Source organism: Biomphalaria glabrata, chromosome 15, assembly GCF_947242115.1.
Source record: "Biomphalaria glabrata chromosome 15, xgBioGlab47.1, whole genome shotgun sequence".
In the NCBI taxonomy this organism is placed as follows: Eukaryota; Metazoa; Mollusca; class Gastropoda; family Planorbidae; genus Biomphalaria; species Biomphalaria glabrata.
This window is the reverse complement of record NC_074725.1, coordinates 3,225,840-3,250,192: the sequence shown is the minus strand read 5'-3', so window position 1 is coordinate 3,250,192 and position 24,353 is coordinate 3,225,840. Positions and strand designations below refer to the sequence as shown.

Below are 24,353 nucleotides of genomic sequence, written 5' to 3'. Positions count from 1 at the left end.
TTTCATGCTTTCTGCAAAATGATGAGAAACGGACAAAAACCCAATCCATCGAAGAAGCAAAAGAAGGTAGTGAATACTATTGATTCCCTGTAATCAAAACAACCATAAGAAAGAAAAGATTTGATGGGAAGTTGAGTTCTAATGTAGGACTGTCAATAGAACTGCAATTTAAACGTGTTGCGACAGAAGTGCTGGACAGATTTCAAAGGCTGGAAAGAAAATGGATACCTTTGGGTTTCTTCTTGAACCAAGACACCTGTTAGATGAAGACCTGCTTATGACAAACTGTGCTACTTTTCCTGTTTGTATGATGAAATAAATGGCAAATCGCTTTTTCAATGATGTCATTGATGCACGAGCACTTTTCATCAACAAACCAGTAATACAATCACCAATAGACATATTGAGGAAACAGGCTTCATATGGTAATTACGTCTGCTCAAACTTTGCAACCTCCTCCGAATACTGCGAACTCAGGCCACTTCCATTACGTCATGTGAGAGATCATTCTCAAAGCTCAAGTTCATCAAAAACTATCTCAGGAGCACAATGACACAAGAAAGGCTTATCATGGCTTTAATGTCAGTGAAGTCACAAATACTAGAAAGTATCGATGTAGTTGATGTTATAGATGTCTTTGCTGCACAGAATGCACGACGTGAAGCGATATCAATTTAGATTTGTCACTTGTGCATCATTTAACTAATAAACAAAGGTATTATTCATTAAAAGAGTCTTGATTACTTTTTGTTAAGTTTACTGATATACTGAACCAATTTGATTTGGGGCTTATATATTTTTGCGTACATTATCCCATATCATATGTCCAATGTCAAAATGCAAGGGGCCCCCAAAGAGGTCAATCCCCCCGGGCCCCCAAATCCCTAGTTACGCCCCTGGACCCGGGAAACGAGACGAGGCTTAAAACAATCCTGTCAAAGTTCTTTTTTTTTTTATAATTGAAAATAAAGTTCTTGTAATCACAATTAGATCTACAACTATTGTGGATAAACAAATGCAAGTTCACATCTATACTTTATAAAACACTTTTAACTGTTTTTGGATGGCTGCCTGGTCGTGCGGTTTGCGCGCTGGACTGTCGTTCAGATTTATCGATGGTCCCGGGTTTAAACCCTGCCCGCTCCCATCCCCCGTCGTCCTGCGGGAGGTTCGGACTAGGAAGTAAACTATCTTCAACTCTGAAGGAACATCCGAAACATGTCAAACATTTGACAAACATTCTTAAATAAATTGTCAATCGTTTTAAAACGATGCGTTCAATATTTACAGTGTACTGAAATGTTCATGGGGAACTTTACTTTTTTTTTTTTACTTTAGCCATCTTGAACATTCAAGTGGATGGATGGAGGAGGAGGAGGAGGTGGAGTGCTGAACAACTGAACAAAACAGCACAACTTTTTTTTCCTTGGCACAGTCTGCTAAAGAGCTGACAGCTCAGCAGCAATAAAGCTGGCTAGAAGAAGAAGAACATTCAAGTGATTACAATAAAAAGAGTTACATTTTCGACCAGTGTCAACCGAACATGTATAAGCCAGCAAGCCTGGAGACATTGTGATGGAATTATAACAAACCTGTCAATCAATAAGTTAGTTCCTTTTCAGACCTTGCGATCTATGGGGCAGATGACGTAAAGGTCAACTGTGTCATGTGGCCAGCACAACGACCAACCGCCTTTACTTTTCCTCAACTAATGTCAGGTACCCATTAGAGCTGGGTGGACTCAGAGGCGCACTAAAGGTCCCGAAATTAAAAATCCCAGTCTTCACCAGGATTCATGCCCGGGACCCTTCGGTTCGGAAGCCAAGCGCTTCACCCCTCAGTCATCTCGCCTCCTATGCCAATCAGTACATTGTAATAAAGACTTTATAGTAGGAAAAGTTAAGAGCCGCGTTACGCGTGACAGAATCCACACGACGCATCTCTTTTCAAATCAGATGTTAGATGCAATATTTAGATATGTCCCTGATACCGATAGTATAACGGGCCCCTAATCAACTGAATTGTAATGAGTTACCATCTGTGTACATTGTTTGCTGGTGAGATAAAAACAATGCCAAACTGTAATTAATTACATCCTGTTTTTACAAAGCAGCTACTCAATCTGGGCACACTCTTCACAATCTGTTCAAGCCGTTTCTCGCAATTCATGTAAAGACATTTCTGACTGACAGTGGACAAAGAGTATCTGGTTGACGAAAATGTCTGTCCATCGTTCAATGTGGCTTTGGCTGGTGCTATTTTCATCTCGAGGTAGGACGTATTAATACTAAGACATTAACTCTTTCTCTCCTAACTGACGATACCAGCGTTGATTCCACCAGAATGTGGTAAATAATTACGGAGAGAAAGAGTTAAACTTCTTTTTTTTCTTCTCTTCTTTACAAAGCTTATATCCACTCACTCTGTCTGTCTGGTACAATTTTTGTACACGGTATTTCTCCCATACCCTTTCTCGTTTCAAGTTGAAAATTCACACCATTATTTCTTGTACCGGGTACCTAACAATAACAAATATAAATAATAAATAAGCGCTGTTAGCTTCCCTAAGCGTTTCCGTTCACTGTAGAAATGCATTCTCCTGACATCTACAGCTCATTATTCATCCTATTAAAAAGGCAGGTCTAATTTAGTCAAATAAAGTAATCGTGGGACAATCAAGGCACAAGTAACTTAAATATTTCGTTAATAGGGGTATTTGTCGTAATAGTATCTTCATTTTAAGCGAGACCTCCGTAGTAGGCCTGTTTTGGTCAGCATAAGACAAGACTAAGCATAAGACTATTTCTTCCCCAAAGTTTGAGATTCCAGAGTAATTTATTACCACGACTCCACGAGTTAATTAAGTAATTGTCTAATTCTTTAAAATTGATTCTTGTGTTGTCAGGTAAAAGAAATAATTGTGAAAAATTTCAACTTATTCCGAGTCAATCCGAAATTGGGTGTCGCAGAAATAGCGTGTATAGACAGAGTGAGTTGATATAAGCTTTGTAAAAAGAAGATAATTACGTCCTACGCATTTCATGTGTCAATCTAGTCATGCATGTTAACCAATGACTTAAACTCTGCTGAGTCGTTGGTTTTCCTGGCTGATTCAGGCAACCCCATTCCATTCATTTATGGCACTGCCGAGGACAGACGTAGATGGCGAAGAGAAAATCTAAATCGACCACCGGCGTATAATGGTTATGTCTGCGTTGGATTTGGCAAAGTATGTAGGTCGCAGCTGGGGCTACGTAGCCAAGGGAAATACAACATGCATTCCTCGTTAATATTAGAACTCAAAGACAAGCCATATTATTATTATTATCTAGATCTAGATACAGTAAAAAAAAACAAACAACAACAACCATTAATAAAACTACACTGGTATTTTTCTTTTTTCCCCCTGTAGTTTGATGTTTTTATGTAACAAATTACAGACGTAATTCAAAGGAGAAGATAATTATGTTGACAATATTTTAAATAAAGCCGAATATCTAATTTTTGTTTTTTTACACTTTGTTCCACAGTTGAGTCTCTAGTTTTAAATGTGGAGCCACAAACAATCGAGCCTGGAATAACTGATCGATTATTAATCAACTGTACCTTGCCAAGAAACCAAAGTTCTGAAATGGTCTTTCTCAATTCTCTCATACTAACAAGAAAGTCTGACAATGTCTCGGAGAACTTCATGGACCTGGTTTCAATAAATATTAACAGTAAAGAAATGATCATTCATAACAGCGCAGCTGTTGACGACGCTGCTGCGAGTGGTGAGATCAACACCAGAGGTGACTCCTACCTAAGTCTGCTGTGGATGTATCCTGTACAACCAATGGCTGGGGAGTACAGGTGCGATGCACATGGGATGAGTCCAACATGGAAACCGCTCACCATCAGCAGCACTAAAAAGGTAATTGGAAAAAAAGTCGGACTAATTTCATTGATTGATCGCTTCAGACAGATAGAGATCAGTATGGCTAAATTAAAAAACGAAAATATTAATTTGCGCAACGATTTGAACAAAAGCGAAATGGCTACAGCAAATTTATACACAAGAATTGAGAATTCCAGACAATGGTTTTTTAAAGTTTCTTCCATTTACAAAGGCAGACGATATTACATGTCTCAACAGGATCCAAACAGCGAATCGGAACAGGCAATGGCTATTTGTGTCTTTTTCGGGGGCTACTTGGTTGAGATCGATGACACAGATGAACACGCCTTTATTGTGGCATTTATTCGACAGATGGCTGGCTTCAACCTTGTACTAACGGGTGGCACTGAGCAAGGTCATAAAGATCTCTGGTTGTATCGCCAGAGCAACACCAAGGTCCCTGATTGGCTAATGCAGCTAAGAAAATGTGCCAATTGTAACACCTTATATTTATACGACAAAATAAATTGGTACGCTCTAGATACTTTTGATTATCACACTCATCCTCCGTACGAGCCTTCCCGTTTCCTGTGTGAGATCCCTCTTTGAGATAACAACAAAGACGACTTGTTGTTAGAATCATCTCAATTTTTATTTATTGTACAGATATTTCAAATATCAAATCTGTTACACACAATTTATAAAGCAATTTTTTTTTAATTTTTAGGTTATCATAAAATTTTCAGCCTTATAAATGTATGAAAATTATTTTTTACTTGCTATATATTAACTTTTACATAATAATAATAAAATAAATATATATATATATGTACATGGGCGCTGACAGGGGGGGCGGGATTTGGGGTTCAACATCCCCAAATGAGGGGGGAGGGAGAGTTCGGAATTTAGTGACTGATTTTTTGCTTTGATTTTGTTTATTTTAGGAGAGATTTTAATACTAAACCATCACTTGCCCAGTGCAGCCAAGGGGGCTTTGAGTTTAAAACTCCTTACCAGGGGGGGGGGGTTGCAGTTAAATCTAAAAAACAAAAAAAAATGTAAACGATAATTTCCAAATTCTAAGAGCATAGCTAAAGGGAGTTTTGATTTTAAACCCCCCTCCAAAATTTACCATAAAACCCCCTCCTCAATATAAGACTATCCATACATCAGTGACCAGATTCTATGTGCGTAGCCAAGAGGGCTTTGTGTTTAAAACCCCATTCAGCGGAGTTTGAAGTTAAAAAATACCTCTTCAATATAAAAAAAAAGCAAATAACACACTCAAAATGCTATGATCGTAGCCAAAGGGGGTTTAAACTCCCCTCCTCCAGAGGACATTTTTTAAGTTTAATACCCCTTCTGATGGTTTTGAGTTTAAATTCCCACATAAAACAAACAATGTAAACGACAATTCCCAAATTCCAAGAGCATAGCTAAAGGGGGTTTTGTATTTAAAACCCCCTCCACCGGAGTTTAGAGCTAAAAAATACCTCTTCAATATAAAAAAAAAAAAGCAAATTACACACTAAACAATCTTTGAGCGTAGCGAAAGTGGTTTTTACTTTAACCCCCCCCCCCCTCAGCGGGGTTTGAAGCTAAAAATACAATATAAAAAACGAATAACACACTCAAAATGCTATGATCGTAGCCAAAGGGGGTTTAAACCCCCCTCCTCCAGAGGGCATTTTTAAAGTTTAAAACCCCTTCTGATGGTTTTGATTTTAATTCCCACATACAGAGAGTTTTGAGATTGAAAACCTCTCTCTTCAATTTTATTCTAAAGCAAACTACAGTCACCAAATTCTATGAGCGTATCTAAAGGGGTTTTGAAAAAAAAAATCCACAGATTTTTTAGTTTAACCCCCCCCCTCCCCAAAAAAATGTGATTTTGACGATAAAACTTCCCTTTTCAATATAAAATCTAAAGCAAACTACAGTCACCTGTAGATCAAGATCTAGCCAAGAGAGGTTACAAATTTCTACCAGTGCCTGGGCTCCATTAATATAGTGCAATGAATAGTCATCTGCCGAAATTGAAAAAAGACTAAATGTGGCTCAACAAAGATGGCTAAGACGGATTTTAGGAGTCAGTTATAGAGATCGGGTCTCAATCAAGGAAATCTTATGCCGAACTGGGAGTCGGTCGACCCCTTAGTAAGGTTGTGACAGAGCGTCGCATGAGGATTGCGGGACTTGTTCTACGACAAAATTTACTACGCATAATAAGCGTTGCGATGACATGGAGGCCATTACGAGGAAAGCGCAAACAGGGAAATCCTAGTATAACTTGGCGCCACACTTTCACGACAATGTGTTAGGTTTGCATCAGACTTTAAAGTGTACACATATTTTTTTTTAAAATCACGATGCTCAAAGTGTTGCTTTTAAAGCAAATATTATAAATGTTAAAATAATTTGCTGGCATTAATGCAGCCCTTATCTTATCTTATCTTATCTTATATAATACAGACGTTTCTTCAAAAAAAGAAGATGATTACGTCCTATGCGTCATGCATTCAGTCATGCATGTTAACCAATGATCTAAATTCTGCCAAGTCACTGGTTTTCCTGGCTAGCTCAGGCAACCCATTCCATGCTCTAATAGCACTAGTATTTGTATAAATTGTTTTGCTTTGCGATATATAGGGCAGATAATGTTAAGGTAATCTGTTTCTTTGCTAATGGTTGACAAGCAGGGTGCCATGTAGCCAGCACAACGACCAACCGCCTTTACTTTCCCCAACTAAAGTCAGATACATGTTAGAGTTGGGTGGACTCAGGGGCGCCATAAAAATCCCGAAACTCAAAATCTCAGTCTTCACACGCCCCTATGACCCTGTGAGATAAGAAGTTAAATAATGGAAGAGAAAGAGTTTGTACATTGAAGTCCATACGCCTGAGAAAATGGCGAGGAGTGAAAGTGAATCATAAGCCATATGCTCGTTGATGGAGGATCTTGAATCTGAATGTCAAGTACATGTATATGTTAATGTATATGTTGATGTATATGTTAGCAGGAATTGTTTCACATTAAAAAAGATTCCCAATTCCGAGTGTTATACTTTATTCATTTAGTAACAGAGCTTATCGTGTAATACATTTTTCTTATAGCTAACTACTTTCGATACATTATTAAACTTTACACAATGCTTTTGAGGACAGGTATGAATGGTTTCCCGATCATATGACATACAATTTGTGGGCCAGATTGTATAGAAATGGCCGGGCCGACTTTGACACCCAGTCCGCCCTTGTACTCTGTTCAGATGTTAGATTCGATATTCGTATATGTACTGTATACCAATCAATGGCGTAGCTAGGGTTGGGGGTGGGGCCAAATGTTAAATCCTCCCTCCCCTCCACTTAAGGGGGCCCCCAAATAAGTGTTTCGAAATTTGCGTTTACATTAAACATTAAGCCAATGCAAATGTTATCTTGCTATCCATGTTGTTAGGTAAATAAGTGACCAAGTAGCATGTATTCCACACATTGGACTTAGATATTTATTAAGTACACTATGTGATGTCATGATGTCGAATGTCAAAATGCAGGAGCCCCTAAAGATGCCAAGCCCCCCTTGGGCCCCCAAATCCCTTGCTACGCCACTGATACCAATGATATAACGGGCTCTAATAAGCTAAATTGTAATGAGTTACCATCTGTGTACGTATAAATAGCAATTAATTACGTCCTCTTTATACAGACTACCTACCCAATGTGGGCACACTCTACACAATCTGTTCAGGCAGTTTCTCGCAGTTCATGAAAGGATATTTTTTTTACTTGAAATCATTTACAGTGGACAAAGAGTATCTGACAGACGATAATGTCTGTCCGTCGTGCAATGTGGCTTTGGCTGGTGTTACTTTCATCTCGAAGTAGGACTTATTAATAATAGTATGAGTTTAGAGTTTTGACATTTTTTACAAATCTAATATCAGCTCACTCTGTCTGGTAAAAAGTTTGATTGTCTCGACGGTCCGAGGTTCATACCCCGCTCGCTGCCCCCCCCCCAGTCAAGTGGGAGGTTTGGACTAGGAAGTAGATTATCTTCAAACTTGAACATTTTACACACAAAAAAAAAAAACAAAAACAAAAACATTTTTTTTACAACGCCAAATGAATCTTTGAATATTATTACATTGGACAATCAAAACAAAATCGTGTCTTGAATATTACTTTCAAATACGCGGGTCCGATAGGGATCCGACGGGGGCCGCCTCTGAGTTTGTGTGATCTTGTTTATTGTTAGTCTAGATCTATTACAAATTTAATTAATTTAATTGTAGTTTTTCCTTTCTTTTCTTTTTTAATTTCTTCGTTTTTCTATATTTTTGTATTTTTGCTGTTTGATCTTTTAGAGATCTTTATATGAGAAAAGTCCTTGTAATCACAACAAATTTCCGTAAGGATCAATAAAGCAGTCTTAGTCTTAGATATTGTAACTGTTTGTTTCTCTTGATAGAAGAATTCCACATTTTACATTTTGTTCCACAGGTGAGTCTCTAGTTTTAAATATGGAGCCACAAACAATCGAGCCTGGAATAACTGATCGATTATTGATCAACTGTACCTTGCCAAGAAATCAAAGTTCTGAAATGGTCTTTCTCAATTCTATCTTTCTAACTCGAAGATCTGACAATGTCTCGGAGAACTTCATGGACCTGGCTTCAATAAATATTAACAGTAAAGAAATGATCATTCATAACAGCGCAGCTGTTGACGACGCTGCTGCGAGTGGCGAGATCAACACCAGGGGTGACTCCTACCTAAGTCTGCTGTGGATTTATCCTATACAACAGATGGCTGGGGAGTACAGGTGTGATGCTCACGGAGTGAGTCCAACATGGAAACCGCTCACCATCAGCAGCGCTAAAAAAGTAATTGGAAAAAAAGTCGGACTAATTTCATTGATTGATCGCTTCAGACAGATAGAGATCAATATGGCTAAATTAAAAAACGAAAATATTAATTTGCGCAACGATTTGAACAAAAGCGAAATGGCTACAGCAAATTTATACACAAGAATTGAGAATTCCAGACAATGGTTTTTTAAAGTTTCTTCCATTTACAAAGGCAGACGATATTACATGTCTCAACAGGATCCAAACAGCGAATCGGAACAGGCAATGGCTATTTGTGTCTTTTTCGGGGGCTACTTGGTTGAGATCGATGACACAGATGAACACGCCTTTATTGTGGCATTTATTCGACAGATGGCTGGCTTCAACCTTGTACTAACGGGTGGCACGAAGCAAGGTCATAAAGATCTCTGGTTGTATCGCCAGAGCAACACCAAGGTCCCTGATTGGCTAATGCAGCTTAGAAAATGTGCCAATTGTAACACCTTATATTTATACGACAAAATAAATTGGTACGCTCTAGATACTTTTGATTATCACACTCATCCTCCTTACGAGCCTTCGCGTTTCCTGTGTGAGATCCCTCTTTGAGATAACAAGAAAGACGACTTGTTGTTAGAATCATCTCAATTTTTATTTATTGTACATATATTTCAAATATTAAATCTGTTACACACAATTTATAGAGCTAAATTTTTTTTTTTGTTATCATAAAGTTTTCTGCCTTATAAATGTACGAACATTATTTTTTACTTGCAATATAGTAAAAGTTGCACAATATATATATATTATATATATATATTTTATTTATATACATATACATGCTTCATTAGCCTGTCGTAGAACGACTCATCTCGAAGTCCCGAACACATTCACGTGGCTGTGGAGCCCTCTTTTGGAGAGACACTCCCGTCTACATATATTTCAGGTCATGGTGGCTTTCGCCGAGATGATAGAAGATCGGCCATTTTCCGCGCGGCACGCTTTTCTTCAAGAGCTGAGGCCCATGTTTTCTCGCTGTCTATAGCTTTCTGGGTCACCGTCTCTCTCCAACTAGTGCGGTCTAAGGCTATGTCTTCCCAACGGTCAGTATTAATGTTCACTGATTTTAAATCCCATTTTATTACATCCACGTAACGGTGGTGGGGGGGGGGGCGACCAGTTTTTTCTCGAGCCAGACGCGAGTTGCCCGTACAGAATGATTTTCGGGATGCGATTGTCCTCCATCCGGCAAACATGTCCGAGCCAGCGCAGGCGGCGTTGCCTGAGGACTTTAAAGATGCCGTGAAGGCCCGTTCGCGCGAGGATCTCAGTATTGTACACTCTTTCTTTTCGTGTGATTTTTAAGATCATGTACATATACACATATTTCCATATATATATATATATATATATATATATATATATATATATATATAATTGTCTTGAGTGGGAAAAACACTATTTGAAGTAGAAAATCTTGCCTTTGTGTTTTTAAATCATTCACTTTGTATTGCATGAAAATAATCCTGTATTTGTATCAGGGGCGGACTGGGTGTCAAAATCGGCTCGGGCATTTCTATACAATGCGGCCCAGAAATTGATGAATTGTTAGCCTTATGATGGGCATCCAATTGTATATGTCCTCAAAAAGTATTGTTTAAATTTTAATAATGTATCGAAAGTAGTTAGCTGTAGGAATAATTTATTAGATCAAGAGCTCTATTACTACATAAATAAAGTATAACACTTGGAATGGGGAATCATTTAATGTGAAAACGTTCCAGAAACCATACACATAAACATATACATGTACCTGACATTCACATTCAAGGCATTTGAAGATCCTCCATCAACGAAAATAATGTTTATAATTCAGTTTCACTCCTCGCCATTTTCAAGGGCATATGAACTTCAATTTACATATACATCTCTACATCCTGCATGATTTAACTGCCCATCTCACAAGGTCACGGGGGCTGAGTGGTTAATCACTTGGCTTCCAAACCTGGGGTCCAGTACTTCTCGGTGAAGACTCTAAAGTGTAGTTGACTATAGTTGGGGAAAGAGTGGGCGATTTGGTCGTTGTGTTGTCCACATGATACCCTGCTCGTTAACCGTTGGCCAAAGAAACAGATGACCTTATCATCTGCCCTATAGATGGCAAGGTCTTAAAGGGGAACTTTACTCACATATACTGTTTTCTCAATAACTTGGAAATCTAGTTTGTCTGTCTGCATCTTAATATTTTAGCAAAGCCTCTTTTATTTCGACTTAAATCTATATCTTTGTCGTCTTGGCATTAGTGTTTCTTAAGGCGTTGAGACTGTTCATTCATAAATGCTGTCATCATAACGTTGGTGAATCTCTAGTGCTTGCGAGAAAACATTCAGAATTTTACTACAATTTTTTTGCACAGGATTCCTACAATAGTTGCTTTTTATCTGACTTATTTTTTGCTGCTTCTTTATTCGATTCTTTTGCATTTTTATTCAAATCAACGCATTGCTACGCCCCAAAAATCCCGAAATTTAAAAAAATCCCAGTCTTCACCAGGATTCAGTCCCGTGACCCTTCGGTTCGGAAGCCAAGCGCTTCACCACTCAGTCACCGCGCCTCCTATGCGGCCTTATGCCCGAGTCTCTAGTGTCCGTGTCCACCGTAAGTGAATACAAAATCCCGAGTCTCCCCCCCCCCCCGCCAGATAGGGTAGCGTGAAGGAGGAACACACCGCCCACTTCAGGCAGGTGAAATGGAGCTCTTGTTTGCTTTTTGCTGGCCTTCCAAGTGCGATGCACAACTCTACATGACAATTTAAGAGGTATCTCAGTATCGAAGCTCGATAGAAGAGTTTACAAACTGGTGCACTGACAGCTTTCTATAACCGAATGTCACAAAAACTAAAGAACTTATAATACATTTAAGATGTATGTTTATGAAATGGGAGAGCCGAAGAAATTACATGTAAATTCTCAATTTAGAGCCTACCAGGAAAAGTGAACGGATCTTTACTTTTTTTTTTTTTTGTGTGTAAAAAAATATTACAACATATAAACAGCATTAGAAAACAAATATGACAGTATTCTTGGTTTGAGCAGCGATTATTGAACTGCATCTGGAGATTGGAGGATCAATGCTTAAAGTTATCTACATTGTTGCTGACATTTTAAGTAGACAAATGAAGCCAGTTTCCGACAAAAAAAAAAGATAAACTTCCAATATCCCATTAATTAATGTGAATACTAGATCCAGAAGTTTCTTATAAAAGTGTTTCAGGTCATATAGGCTTGTCTTCGAGTACCAGACTAATGCGGAATGCAGTATTTCCCGTTGCTACGCAGCCCCACCTGTGACCTACATATTTTGCCACATCCAGGGAAGCATAACCATAGTCCGCGGTGGTCGATTAAGATTTTCTTTTCGCCGTCTGCGTCTGTCCTAACAGCAGGGGCGGACTGACTATATTGGCATTCGGGCAAATGCCCTGTGGGCCGGTACCTAAATGGCCGGTAGAACAACAGTAATCATCTTTTTTTTTAAAATCACGTCTGTATTTTATAAGATAAGGGCAGCATATGAATGTCACTTCGGCACGTATTAAATTGTGGAAGGTTTTCTAGTATTCTCTTACAAAAGGGGCCCTCTGAGTGAAGTATTTATAGTCACTGTATACATGTGTACAGCTATCGATACATTATCAATCTTGACAGAATGATTTTGAGGACATTTTCACCTAGAATTGGATGTCCAACCTATAATATACAATTTATGGGCCGGACGAAATAAAGATGCCCGGGCCGATTTTGACACCCAGTACGACCCTGCCTAACAGCAAATCATTCTGCTTAATTAGTAAACGGCCCTATAAGGTTTTTGATTTTTTTTTGCTTGCATGCCTAATTTAAGATTATGTGATAGATCTAGATCTACATTTTATACAGCTGAAAAGACGCGATATTTGTAAATTAACATTAAAATTCGTAATAGAATCCTGACAGGAAAGACAATCTTTGCTAAGAAACTTTTTTTTTTTTTTTTTTTGCCATCTTCGTCTTGTAAAATGTTCACCACAGAACACATCTTGAACTTCGGATTTACGCTTCTACTACTACTACTGAATCTTGAATAATCAAGATCTAACAATATTGATTTGGAGATACCACGTTCCCCCCCCCCCCCGCCCCTTCTCCTCTCTAGTTATTGCCGTGGTGCCGTCCAGCCGTGATTTCGCGCTAATCGTTTCCAGCAATCTGTCCCGATTCGCGCCCTGCCAATGTCCTAACCACGCGTCCGTGGAGAGGTGCGTTGTAATGTACGATAATAGAAATTGCCATCAAACGCTCATTGCTGTGACAAAGTGCGCCCGAGCGGTTCCTCGGGTCTCTCCGAACACGCAATTAGGTCCCGTTATTCTCCGCGCAACTTTTTCCCCCCCCTGCAGCAATCAATGTGGGGGGGCTGATATCAAGTCTGTGATCAAACTGGACCGGGTAAATAGGCTGACAAACGGTGAAACCAAAATTCAAACTGAATTTATACGTGACGAAAGAACACAGGTCGCAGCTATTATTAGCAAGGCGACCTTTGAACTTTATCAAGTTACACACGCCTAGCAATATGGCGGCGTCCAGACAGCAGAAGTCAGTTTCGAAGAATAAAGCTGTGGATTTTAACGCTTTAGAAGAATCTTCGGATAGTGACGGTGAAACTGAACCAGCTAGGATATTTCACAGACGCATTTCGACAAATAAGGATATTAAAACAGCTGTAAGTTGATTCTTATTATTACACGCTTGTTTATAGGTCGTAGAAATAGGTTCTATAATAATGCCGGCGGTAGTGTAGAGTAGAGTAGTCTACCTTGATTATTTATATAGATGTGGTATTATACACGCCCGGCTGTGTAATAATGTCGTCTGCTACGTTTCGCGGTCTACTTTCTCCAATGGCAATGCCTATCGAAGTATTGTGGCAAATTCTGTGAATATCCACATAGCGTCATTATTATAAAGTCTAAAGTCTAGATATCTAGATCTAAATTCTAACTACTGTCTAGAGGTCTAAATTTAGATCTATCTACTAGATTCTCTATAACTATAATTTAATCCACTAAATGGCTTAGTTATCTAGACTGCCTAGAGTTAGAGACTAAAGTAAACAGTAAATTGTTAAATTGAGTAAATTCTAAACCCCCTCCTTGCCAGTCTTGGTGCCTTGTGACTGTCTCACTATGTAACTAGATCTGGAATCTAACATTTTTAGCTATACTTAATACTGACTCTATACTTATACTCTAGATCTAGTATTTATAAGCACTATAGTGAAGTATAGTGACTATTCCACTCTCTAGACAGTCTCGGTTTATCTTATTTTTCTATGGCATCTACCCTAGATTTCTAGAGATCTAGATTTAGATTTCAGATATTTATATTATGTAAATCTTGTCCCAGAACTAGTCTACATTCTAAATTGTCTAGATATATCATATATTCATTATTCTAGGACTAGACTATAATAGACATTTTAGTCAATAAAAAATGAAATGTTAGCAAAGATATGTGGCCCTATAAAAAGTTAACAGTTTAGCTCTAGATATCTAGAACTAGATCTAGATGATATTTTATTATTTGTTTAACAGCATGGAACCGCTGAAAAAAAAAGCATAAAAGTAGAAGGAGTTATTTACAATCGATCATCTTAAAACCTCACAATATCAATAGGTCTAGTTTCAAACGTGAATCTTGTACATCTAGATCTCTACATACCCTTAGGCCCAATGGGATCACACATGTCAATGGAATGAATGACATGGACTGGGAGGGTTGAAGACACAAGGTGGACGTCAAAACAAAAGTCACCTTTAAAAGTCAATAAAAAGGCTTAACTCTTTATCTCCGTAATTATTTTTTCCACATTCTGATAGAATTGTTCATTTTTCACATTTGTACATTCTACCCTGTTATGATTAAACTTCAATAACATTTTTGTTTGTTATCATAAAACGTTACTTTTTGTCTAGAATTATAGGGGAATGCATGCTCTTTTTATATAACACAAATTAAAGTTTATAAAACCAGAAATTCATTTAATTAAAAGAGGTCAAATCAACGATGGTATCGTTGATTAGGAGAGAAAGAGTTAAAGCAATATTAAAGACTTGATATACAGACTATAAAGAGTTTTGATTATATTAACTTTATATGAATATGGTGCAGCTTAGCTCCAGATCTACTATAGGCGTAATGAAACAATTTTTAGACTTTGTAGGATACTAAAACTAAGTCTCAGCTACATATATTTAACCTTAGTTAGGCCAATAATAGAATATATGCATCCTCTTTTTGAGACTCCTCAACTCAGGAAAACATTAAGATACTAGAACAAATACAAAATAGAGCAGTGCGATTTATAACAAACGAATATTCAAATTTGACTAGAGAAACACCATTAGTAAAATGACTTAACTTAGAGACACTACAGCACAGAAGAAGAAAAAGTAAACTTGCAATAATGCATAAAACACTGAACCATAATTTACAAATAGAAAAACAAAACCTAATGAAATACTCAGAAAGACATAAAGATCGAGGCATATTTCTTTTTCCAAATTCATACCAGTGCTCCTTTTTCGATAGTGCCATTAGATAATGGAATGGGTGGCTTGAATTAGACAGGAAAACCAACGACTTAGCAGAGTTTAAGTTATTGAGTAAAATGCATGACTAGATTGACACATGAAATGCGTTGGACGTAATTATCTTCTTTTTTATAGTAACGTCTGTAATCTATAAGATAATACTTCTAAGCCATGGACTTAGGTCCTAAGGTTGTCTAACAATGATACTTTTTTCTATGTGTTTTAGTGTTAGGTTGGGAGGTCCCATTGCATGACTGCACAGTGGATTGTAGTATGCCGACGTTGGTCTACTAATCCGTTATTTAGTGGACACCGTCAATCCGTATTATACTTTTGTAATGAATTCTCAGCTCAAATCTCTGACACACACGCGCGCCCTTTCCTACTCACTACAAATACTTCTCGGAGCTCGTGTAAATGTACACACTGTCACTGAACATTGAACCATTTTGGAACAAATTGTGATTCAAAGGATCGTTTACCCTATGTTTTACCTTAAAAAAAAAATGTAGGCGACTTGCTATAAATACACTCTATCCGAAAAGGAGGAGAAAAAAATCTGCTTTGCTTTCTGTTATCTCTCTCGCGCCTTCCCTTCAGGGAACATCTTGTCAACAAGTTATAAAAGCTCCAGCCTCCCGGCCAAACCTCCTCAGCTTTAATTGTGATTCAAAGGATCGTTTACCCTATGTTTTACCTTAAAACAGGGACGGCCGGCCCCCCATTTCTTGTTGAAATGAAACTGAACCACCCATCTCAGTCGTCCACCCTAATATCTTTATAGTGAGCCGGGCTTGGTCTTGTATTGATGTCCGTTGTATACAAGAGACCCATCACTCTGTTCCATCCATGAATTGTACATCATAATCTAGTAGAATGGGACTAGGCTAGTACATATATACATATTATTATATATATAAAAGAGAGAGAGAGAGAGAGGGGAGTTTAATACTAGTGGATACTAAAACTACACGTAAATCAAGTTATGAGTAAACAGCTTCTGCACTTGTTTGTAATATACTACTAGCATTAATCAAGTGGTATTTTAACTCAGGGGGTTCTCAACCTGTGGGTCGCGACCCCCTTGGGGGGTCGATTGACGATTTGCCAGGGGTCGCCTAAGACCATCAAAAATGTGGATTGTTATTGTCTATTCTTCTCTTGCTGTATGTGTGTGTGAGGTGGGGTCGCGGCAGAGTGGGATATTGTAAAAAGGGGTCGCAGTGCTTAAAAGGTTGAGAACCGCGGAATTTAACTCGTTATCGTCACAAGTATGAGACAAAATGTTATAAGATGCGTCTTGGCATTCCGTCTCCACCCCCCCTCTAATATAATGGCACTATGTTACTTTTGGCAGCGTAGGAAATAGAGATGTTTACATCAATATTGATGTTGTTTTGTAGAATATATTTTTCTGTTGGCTAATTTTTTTTTCCCGCCCTGCCTATAACCATTCCTATTAACGTAGCCATTCAATTAATCGTGACAACGTGCACTTTCCCCCAGCAGTGACAAATCACACGGGGCGTTTAAATGTTCAAAAGTGAAGACTACTTCGTTAATTTATCATGATCTGTTGTGCAGGAGCATTAGTTCTCTCCCCTGAGCACCGGCTTGTCCGCCATTCATCATATACTTAGCTCAATCAACAACACTGAAATAAAGGTCAATCTGACGTAAAAAAATTGTTACCCCCACCTCTTCTATTTTCCCCATCAAACCTCATCCTAATCCCATCCTCATTTATCTTGTTGAGTCGTGATGGTAATGTCAAGCTGAAATTAAGTACCGATTGCTTGTGTGTGTGTGTGGTAGGGGGGCAGTCCTGTGTTGTTAATTGGTCTGTGGTTTGGTTCAAACAAGACTTAATGATGGCTAAATACGAGAAACCTTTAGACCAGAGGTCTACCGTTGCTGGAATGTTGTTGCCTACTGTATGGTTCAATAGCGGTCAAAACTGGCGTGTCTTGGTATTCCTAAACCTTTTTTTCCCCCCTCTCTCTCTCCATAATGTGAAATGTGGGGCTTGGCAGAAGACCTAAAAGAAAATGTGGATGGCCACTCGTCTCAGATGTTACAGAATTAAGCTCGAAGAAGCTCGAGATTTCATAAAGTCAGAAGCTCACGTGTCTATTGTGCTTCCACCAGATATTATCACCACTTACCATTAATACATTCTCCATGCTTCACCCCAGATTCTTAGTTTAAATTTGTAGAAATATGGAGGACCAGATAAATATAAATCACGAAATATCGAGGACCAGATATAAATTACGAAATACCGAGGACTAGATATAAATCACGAAATACCGAGGACCAGATAAATATAAATCACGAAATATCGAGGACCAGATATAAATCACGAAATACCGAGGACCAGATATAAATCACGAAATACCGAGGACCAGATATAAATCACGAAATACCGAGGACCAGATATAAATCACGAAATACCGAGGTGCAGATAAATATAAATCACGATATACCGAGGACCAGATATAAATCACGAAATACCGAGGACCAGATAAATATAAATCAAGAAATATCGAGGACCAGATAAATATAAATCACGAAATATCGAGGACCAGATAAATATAAATCAAGAAATATCGAGGACCAGATAAATATAAATCACGAAATATCGAGGACCAGATAAATATAAATCACGAAATATCGAGGACAAGATAAATATAAATCACGAAATATCGAGGACCAGATAAATATAAATCACGAAATATCGAGGACAAGATAAATATAAATCACGAAATATCGAGGACAAGATAAATATAATTCACGAAATATCGAGGACCAGATAAATATAAATCACGAAATATCGAGGACAAGATAAATATAAATCACGAAATACCGAGGACAAGATAAATATAAATCACGAAATAAATACACACAAAAGCACAACACCACAGCAAGAAAATACTGAAAGTCATTTTACTATAAACCCCCATCTCCATGATTCACCAGAAGTCGTGTAAACAAACTTACAGTGCATTGCTTTAATGCTCTTCTGAACATGACATTGAGAATTAGTTTTCTAGAATACAACGTAATGCCCTAAAGCAGTGTTTATCTGCTTTAAATGTAAAAGCAGACCTCGATGTGATGGTAAAGCTTGTAGAATATGTGTACAATGTTGACATCTTGATATATTACTGAGCATCTTTTTCTTTTCAATAATCAAACGTAGATAAATAGTTTGACGGATAACAATCACAGTTCACTTTAGAATAACTTCAACCCAATTTAACTAGATTGTAAAAAAAAATTATTATTAAACCACTCATAGCTTCATACTTCGCACTAATTTTATTTGATATCATTAAACCACATAATAATAATTTTTTTTATGGACCACCAAATTTTTTCCTTCAAGTATTTAGCCCGCTCCCCCAAAAAAAGTTTGCCCATCAATGCCCTGAAAGCTGCTTGTTGTATGCAAGAAAATAAGATTGGTGGCATCAGTCTGCTCATCGAGCACCTTAAACAGAGGTTGCACAATATTGTGTTTCGTTGTCAAATAATGGAAGGGCATGGACTAATGAAGCTCACGCATTCATCACACGTACAGGGTCTAGATGAGACAAAATGTTGGAGGACCTGATACTACACCAAGCCGCGTATCACACAAACATTTACCTTTTATTTCCATTACATCCTATCTGTGGTCTTGTTGGAGGGGTGGGCATAATCGCACTATTGCATTTGTACTAGTGCTGGTTACATAGATAAGGCATCATACTGTTACGCATAACACTATAAGAACTTTACCCAAATATGTTTGGCTTGCTAGTGAGCCTATTTACTATATTTACCAATCATCTCAGCATTATCTGGTTTGGCAAATGCATTATAGGTTTGTCACCAGGGCTCTGAGCTTTGCATTAACACTACGTGGCTAAAAAAAAAAACCCTCTTGATTTAGGTATAATGTTGAAGATGTAATTTGACTTCCATTAAGTTGTGAATCAGCTAGAGCCCTTCTTTGTAAAGTGTACTAGACACTGAGTGTTTAAACTTCAAGTACTTTTGGCGGACACTCTAAGCCATGGACACAAAAAACATATCGACAATTTATCATCGTTAATGTAAATGTGTTATTGAAATTGATGGTTACAAAAATATCAGACGTTATGGAGTTGTGTGATTTTGCTCGTCATCCAAAACTTGTGATCTTCAGTTTTGAGAATTTAAATACATCACAATTCACATATTCCGATCAACACACAGAAATTAAAAATGATAAAATAATGTGCCTGACGCTTGTCTTTGCTTCTAAATGTCAGATGTACATTTTCGTTGAAATCCTGAAGGCAAAGATCATAGTCTGATCTCACGTGTTCATTGTTGCGTGGCGCGAATCTAACGCTACAAGGATCAAGGGATAACCTTTTTTTTCCTGGTTAACAATAGTATATGTACTAGATTTAGATCTAGACATCTAGTTAAGTAGTTTATATATATATATATATATATATATATATATATATATATATATATATATATATATATAGGTGTATATATATATATATATATATATATAGGTGTGTGTGTGCTCTAAATTCTTATCCGTAGTTGTGTCTCCGGAAACAAAAATTACTACATAATAGTCCTCTTACACAAACACATACAATTATTAACAAAATGTAAAATACAAACACACAGTTATTCCATTTTTTACTTGATATTTTTATACTCTTATTGTTTATATTCACCAATACAATTTTTTTTTACTCATTTTGCATGTATGGGTAAAAGTATAATTATATATAACATCGCAATGCTTTAGTACAGATTCGATAGACTGTAGGCGTAGAAAGCCAGAGCCAGAGTTATTTGACTACATGAAATATGTACACTAAGTGATGGTGCCACAGAAGTACTCATTAGAACGTTGTTAGAGGAGTGGTTGGTTCAAAAACTCCGTAACTCAGTACCACTTTTTGTTTGTAACTTCTGTCAGAATATTATATTCAATGTCTTACAAACTTTCGTTTAAAATAGTTAAAAATACATGGACGCTGTCTGTGAAGTGTTATATTTTTAATACATGGAATGTTTAAAACTCGAAGGCAGCATGACTTTTGAGTAATTATTGATCTTTAGATTTCAAACAAATGCCCCAAGGTTACTCTGTCAAGATTCACTTTGTGTAATCACTAAGAACATTTTTTTTCCATTTTGACACTTGCCTTCTTATTTGTATGCTCAATCGATTTGTTCGTATTGACCCCCCCCCCCCCCCCGGTCATTTTGCTTCCAAACCAGTTCGACAAGAAACGGACACATCTACTTTGAATTCACATTATTTCCTCGTCCAAGATCGTACTTAACATTATCACTTGATTTGACCCAACTTCATAGCACTGCTATTATCTCTTGATTTGACCCAACTTGATATTACTGGTACCAACCTCAGGATGTGAGCAAGCCAGTTTAACAGTACGAGGGAAACTCCTTAAATAAATTGACTTGACATGTGTAAGAACTGGTGAATTAGTAGTGTGATAGAGATATGAGTTAACAGTTTTCTATCGTGATTTTAAACTCACAGCGGATTGTGTGCAGGTCTTTTTTCGGGCGTGCCAATCAAAGAGAGTTATTCCTTTTTTTTTTTTTAAATTCAGACTGATAGCACAGCCTCTTGTATTTGTATCCTGCATGAGTAATGTTAGCCAAGCAAAGATTGAAATTATTGTATAATGTCCACTATCCATGAATAGGGAAGAGAAACAAAAAGTGTAAATATCGTCCAAAAAATTTATCAAAGTCATGTAGACCGTAAAGGGTTCGTTACGTAATAATGTTAGTAAGGAATCACCACTGGGCCTTTACTTGCCAGGTGGGCGTGCTGTGACGGAGCATTAACAACAATTTTATTGTTTTCAATAGAATTCTCTAGTCTGTCCACCAAAAACACCGTAGGTAGCATTATCATGCTAAATTAATTTGCTCTTTGAATTTTGTGTGGTTTTGTATGAGCTGTGATATTTTCGTAATTTGAAACAAGCAGTTCAGATTACATAATTTGTTATAAAGAAAAAAATTGATATACGAACATTTGTCATTTCGATAAATGAGTGCGAATATTTTGTTTTTAATCCGAGATACGATTTGCCGAATATGATCCGGATGGGAAATGTATTTAAAAACTACAAAAAAAAAAAAAAAAAACAAAACACTTCAACAAATCCGTGTTCATTATATCAGACCAGAAATCGATTTAACTGGGTTCGACGGTACTAGTTAATTTACTACCCACTCAACAGTTAAGAGCCACTTCCTCGTCTGACTGAAGTCTTATGATGTATCTGTAATCTAAATGTAATGGCGTGTCTCTGTAACACGCTGTTTACTTCTAACATTGAAACAGTGAAAGAGCTTACGGAAAACCAATGGAAGAATCTGACTTCCTGTATTGTTTCATTCAACGGATCAATTCATCCGGAGTTGGCCTTCCGTTTTAAGTGCATTCACTACTTTGAATTTATTTTGGTGTTGTTGAAGTTTTTTTTTTTAAAGACTTAGAACTAAAAATGAGTAAGATGGAAGAGATTCACTTCAATATTCAGACTTCAACATCACTTCCATTTCTGCAGAGCACAGGATCGCTTGATGAAGAATGAGTATCGTCTCGTTCCTGTGCACATACAAATGTAACTTATGTTAGAACTAATATTCTGTTTCAGTGGTTCGCTAGTTGAGACATGTGAACAGAAGGAAAACCTATATAGAAAATTTAAAGAAACTAATGCAGAAAGAGTTTACAAAAAGTATATAAAAATTAAACACTTAACCCAAAAAGTAAGCAGACAGCTGCAGAGTGAATACATAAACAATGTAATATCTAAAGATAACAACAAAAACCTATGGTCATACATTAAGTCTAAGAAAATGGAAACAACAGGCGTAGCGCCATTAAAAGATGAACATAACATAATACATAATGATAATGAAACTAAAGCAAACATCCTAAACAAATACTTTGCATCAGCATTCTCAGCCCCAGGAGACAAAGACATATTACTGAATTTGAACCAAGTAGACAACATAGAAGATATAGTAGTACAAGAAAATGGAATTCAAAAACTATTAGCCAACACCAAACCAAATAAAGCTTCTGGACCTGATGGTATTCAGCTAGATTACTCAAAGAACTAAGTAATGAGCTAGCCCCAGTGTTCAAAATACTCTTTCAGGCTTCACTTAACCAGGGCAGAGTACCAAAGGACTGGAAAGAAGCTAATGTCACCCCCCTATTTAAAAAAGGAGAAAAATCTGACCCAGGAAACTACAGACCAGTATCACTTACCAGCATCACATGTAAAATCCTAGAACACATAATATGTAGCAACATCATAAACCACTTAGACAAACATAATGTCCTCACACCATACCAACATGGCTTTAGGAAATATAGATCATGTGAAACACAACTAATAGGACTAATTGATGATTTCTCAAAAGGTTTAGATAATAGTGAACAAATAGATGCTATCTTACTAGATTTTTCTAAGGCTTTTGACAAAGTTCACCACCATAGTTTGCTTAAAAAATTAAAATATTTCGGCATTAATGGTCCACTGCATCAGTGGATTAAAGACTTTCTGATAGGGAGAGAACAAATTATAATAATAAATGGCTCTAAATCAACACCGATAACAGTAAACTCAGGTGTACCTCAAGGAACAGTCTTGGGTCCACTAATATTTTTAATTTACATAAATGATTTACCAAATTGCATTAGTTCAGGAACAAAAGTCAGATTATTTGCAGACGATTGCATAATATATAGAACAATAAAAACAACACAAGACACAGATATTTTACAAAGAGAATTAGATGAATTACAGAAATGGGAATCAAATTGGAGCATGTCTTTCCACCCAGAAAAATGTCAGTTGTTAAGAGTAACAAAAAAACTAAAACAAATTATTTCCACTTATCTTATTCATGGCAAACCAGTAACACAGACTAAAAACGCAAAATACCTAGGTGTTATAATAAATGAAAAACTGTCATGGAATCCACATATTGATGAAACTACAAAAAAATCAAACAAAGCATTAGGATTTATTAAAAGAAATTTCTATAAATCAAATAAGAACATAAAACTAAAATGTTATTTAACCTTGGTTAGGCCAATAATAGAATATGCATCCTCTGTTTGGGACCCCTCAACTCAAGAAAACATTAAGAAACTAGAACAGACACAAAATAGAGCAGTGCGATTCATAACAAACAAATATTCACATTTGACTAGAGTAACACCTTTAGTAAAATCACTAAATTTAGAAAGCCTTCAAGACAGAAGGCTCAAAAGTAAAGTAGCAATCATACATAAAACACTGAACCATAATCTTCAAATACAAAAACAAAATTTAATAAAATACTCTGAAAGACACAAAGATAAAGGCACATTCCTCGTCCCATATGCTAGGACAAATTTGTACAAATACTCCTTCTTCCCTAGTGCTATTAGAGCATGGAATGGGTTGCCTGAGCTAGCCAGGAAAACCAGTGACTTGGCAGAATTGAAGTCATTGGTTAATATGCATGACTAAATGCATGACGCGTAGGACGTAATCATCTTCTTTTTTGAAGTAACGTCTGTATTATATAAGATAAGATAAGAAATAATAGTTCATTTTGACCTTTATTTCTTAAAATGAAAACATACTTCTAATTTTGTGTGTGTACGGTTGGAAAATTCTTGTGTAAAAAATCATTTGAAATGCTAGATTTCAAACCTGGCCAATAAAGTTGAATTTAAACATTACAAATCGACTACTATCTCCATTCAATTATATTTAATAATGTGTAGATTAGACGTGCCCGCTTGATGTGTCGAAATCATCACTCCAGACAAAAATAAACTCCTGGCATTAGTTGAAATCTCATTAACAATGAAAATCTTTTTATCCTCCCAGTTCCAGAAATCGTCTTTCCCTCCACATTTTCCCTCTCACATTGACATGTTCCA

The 24,353-nt window shown here is 37.0% G+C and overlaps 3 protein-coding genes across 7 annotated transcripts in view; all 3 read left to right on the top strand.

The window, feature by feature from the left end:
- Nucleotides 1–2,122: 2,122 nt before the first annotated feature.
- On the top strand, nt 2,123–4,693 carry LOC106072759 (uncharacterized). The gene is made up of 2 exons (XM_013233202.2): nt 2,123–2,271; nt 3,531–4,693. The coding sequence occupies exons 1-2, from the start codon at nt 2,220–2,222 to the stop codon at nt 4,484–4,486; spliced, it is 1,008 nt and encodes a 335-aa protein (XP_013088656.2). The 5' UTR covers nt 2,123–2,219; the 3' UTR covers nt 4,487–4,693.
- Nucleotides 4,694–7,583: 2,890 nt separating this feature from the next.
- On the top strand, nt 7,584–9,879 carry LOC129921589 (uncharacterized). The gene is made up of 2 exons (XM_056011761.1): nt 7,584–7,758; nt 8,378–9,879. The coding sequence occupies exons 1-2, from the start codon at nt 7,707–7,709 to the stop codon at nt 9,331–9,333; spliced, it is 1,008 nt and encodes a 335-aa protein (XP_055867736.1). The 5' UTR covers nt 7,584–7,706; the 3' UTR covers nt 9,334–9,879.
- Nucleotides 9,880–13,080: 3,201 nt separating this feature from the next.
- Nucleotides 13,081–24,353, top strand: part of LOC106066450 (diacylglycerol kinase delta-like) — a 203,906-nt gene continuing 192,633 nt past the window's right edge. For 2 of the 5 annotated variants that reach the window (XM_056012624.1, XM_056012620.1), the window contains exon 1: nt 13,082–13,488. In XM_056012624.1, coding sequence (XP_055868599.1) covers nt 13,339–13,488 — 150 coding nt within the window. In that variant the 5' untranslated portion in view covers nt 13,082–13,338. Of the gene's footprint in view, nt 13,489–24,353 lie in introns of all 5 variants that reach the window. The other 3 variants (XM_056012621.1, XM_056012622.1, XM_056012623.1) reach the window with 3 other exon arrangements.